Source organism: Scylla paramamosain, unplaced genomic scaffold, assembly GCF_035594125.1.
Source record: "Scylla paramamosain isolate STU-SP2022 unplaced genomic scaffold, ASM3559412v1 Contig2, whole genome shotgun sequence".
NCBI lineage: Eukaryota > Metazoa > Arthropoda > Malacostraca > Decapoda > Portunidae > Scylla > Scylla paramamosain.
Genome location: NW_026973667.1, coordinates 1792501 through 1795000, shown reverse-complemented (window position 1 = coordinate 1795000; position 2500 = coordinate 1792501). Strand labels below are relative to the sequence as shown.

Genomic DNA, 2500 nt, shown 5'->3' with positions numbered 1-2500 from the left:
CAAACACAGGAATAATTTGCTGAGTTGTATTTTGATTATTGTTCCTCCATAACAACACTGGTACAAAACACGAGAGTGGCGGCGCGGCGCCCGCTGGAAGACTGTGTGTGTGTGTGTGTGTGTGTGTGTGTGTGTGTGTGTGTGTGTGTGTGTGTGTGTGTCTGTCAGGATGTGTGTGTATGTGTGGGCGCGGTAGCCTTTGATACAAAGGCGGGCGCGGCGCTGATATGTGGCAGGGAGCGGGGGCGGGGGGTGGCGGGGGCGCCGCCTGTTAGCCGGGGGTGGGTATCACAGTCGTCTTTGGCACGGTGGGCGTGGTAGGCGCGGCGGGCGGCGCGGCGTGGGTTACATGCCGCGCTGGCCCGTTGCGGGGGCGTGGGAGGCCAGCAGCCACTCACACACGCGGCGCGTGGCTTCCCTGCGGTCCACGCTGGTCTGCACGCCGCGCGCCCGCAGTAGTTCTGCCAGGCGCTGCTTCTCCTCGGCGTCCTGCAGGGGGCGTGGTGTGCCCCCCGCCGGCGCCTCTGAGGAGCTGTCGTCCAGCGCCGCCTCCAGCCGCTCCGCGCCGCGCGCCAGCCACGCGTCGCTCAGGTACTTGTACGCCTCACGCACGCCCGCGCGCTTCTCAGGCTTGGGCTGCAGCAGGCGGCGCAGCAGGCGCAGCAGGCGCGGCGTGAAGGCCCTGAAGCGGCGCGGCACCTTGTTGGTCTTGCGCTTGATGTAGGCGACCCACGCCGTGTAGTGCGCGTCCGTGATGTCCGCGGCGGCCCAGGGGAACACGCCCGTCAGCAGCACGAACAGCAACACCCCCAGCTGCCACGCGTCCAGCGCCGTGCTGACGTGGTAGCCCTCGTGGTACACGGCGCGGCACACTTCGGGCGGCGCCCACGGCACGCGCACGTCCACCTTCTTGACGAGCGTGCCGGCGCGCTGCGTGGCGCCGAAGTCCGCCAGCTTGACGCGCCGCAGGTCCTTGTCGAACAGCAGGATGTTGTGCAGGCGCACGTCGCGGTGCACCAGCTCCTTGGTGTGCATGAACTCCAGCGCGAAGGCCACCTGCTCCACCACGCGCTTGGCCCGCGCCTCGCCCACGCCGCCGCGCCGCACCACGCCAGACAGGTCGCCGCAGGGCGCCAGCTCCTGCGCGAACACGTAGGCGCTGCCGGTGTCGAAGGCGGCGTCGTAGGAGGTGACGATGTTGGGGTGCGGGCTGAGGTAGTAGTTGTAGTGCATCTCGCGGAAGAAGTCCCTGCACCGCGTGGACGCCTTGTGCACCAGCTTCAGCGCCACCCGCGTGTCTGACGCCCGGTGCGTGGCGCCCACCACCGAGGCGCGCCACCCCTCGCCCACCACCCGCACGCCGCTGAATTGCCGCTCCAAGTCCAGGCGCGGCAGCTCGAACACCCGCACGCGGTGGAAGGACGCGCGCCCCTCGCTCATGTCTGTGGAAGGAGAGGGCGTGGTGAGGCGCGGTTGTGAAAGGCTGATGGCAGGCCTGACACACACTGCTGCTGCTGCTGCCTGACTCATGGCTCGCCTTACTGACTACCGCTGCTGCCTCACACTGCTAATACTTCTGCTACTAATGCTGATACTGCTGGCTTATCAGAACCATCATTGCTGCTACTACTGCTGCTACTACTACTGCTGCTGCTGCTGCTGCTGCTGCTGCTGCTGCATAATGTGCCTGCCTTGCCCTGCTGCCTACCACTGTTAGTGCTGGCGACGCGGGTGCTACTACTATTGCTACAACTGAAAAATTGATTCCCTATTTTATACTAGTATTGCTGCTGCTGTTACTACTACTACTACTACTACTACTACTACTACTACTACTACTACTACTACTACTACTACTACTACTACATATAATCTTCTATTCATTTACGCTTTAGTAAATAACTTTACCTTCCTAATCTTAACCTCCTCCTCCTCCTCCTCCTCCTCCTCCTCCTCCTCCTCCTCCTCCTCCTCCTCCTCCTCCTCCTCCTCCTCCTCCTCCTCCTCCCCCTCCTACAACTATTAATAATAATAATGATAACAATACTTCTATAATTATTATTCTAAGTAAAACTATAATTTCTCTCTCTCTCTCTCTCTCTCTCTCTCTCTCTCTCTCTCTCTCTCTCTCTCTCTCTCTCTCTCTCTCTCTCTCTCTCTCTCTCTCTCTCTCTCTCTCTCTCTCGGGCAATCAAAGAGCTAAAAATATAACGTTTCCAAAAGAGAGAGAGAGAGAGAGAGAGAGAGAGAGAGAGAGAGAGAGAGAGAGAGAGAGAGAGAGAGAGAGTGTGTGTGTGTGGAGGCGGTTAAGAAAAATATTATTAAATTAGAAAAAATAGAAAGTTAAGAAAGGTTGCATTGTGAAAATAGTAGTAGTAGTAGTAGTAGTAGTAGTAGTAGTAGTAGTAGTAGAATTTGCCTGTCTTTTTATCGGTCTATCGTGGTTTGTCTGTCTTTATCTGTCTGTCTATGTATGTATGTATGTATGTATGTATGTATG

General features: G+C 58.0%; 2 protein-coding genes across 2 annotated transcripts in view; both read right to left on the bottom strand.

The window, feature by feature from the left end:
* LOC135095924 (uncharacterized) overlaps positions 1–2500 on the bottom strand; it is a 25205-nt gene that overhangs the window by 15473 nt on the left and 7232 nt on the right. The gene's annotated exons all lie outside the window — the stretch shown is intronic.
* LOC135095987 (serine/threonine-protein kinase SBK1-like) overlaps positions 16–2500 on the bottom strand; it is a 3339-nt gene continuing 854 nt past the window's right edge. Inside the window, exon 2 of the mRNA XM_063997153.1 lies at positions 16–1442. Within this exon, the coding sequence (XP_063853223.1) occupies positions 346–1440 (1095 nt within the window). The 5' untranslated portion in view covers positions 1441–1442 and the 3' untranslated portion in view covers positions 16–345. The remainder of the gene's footprint in view (positions 1443–2500) is intronic.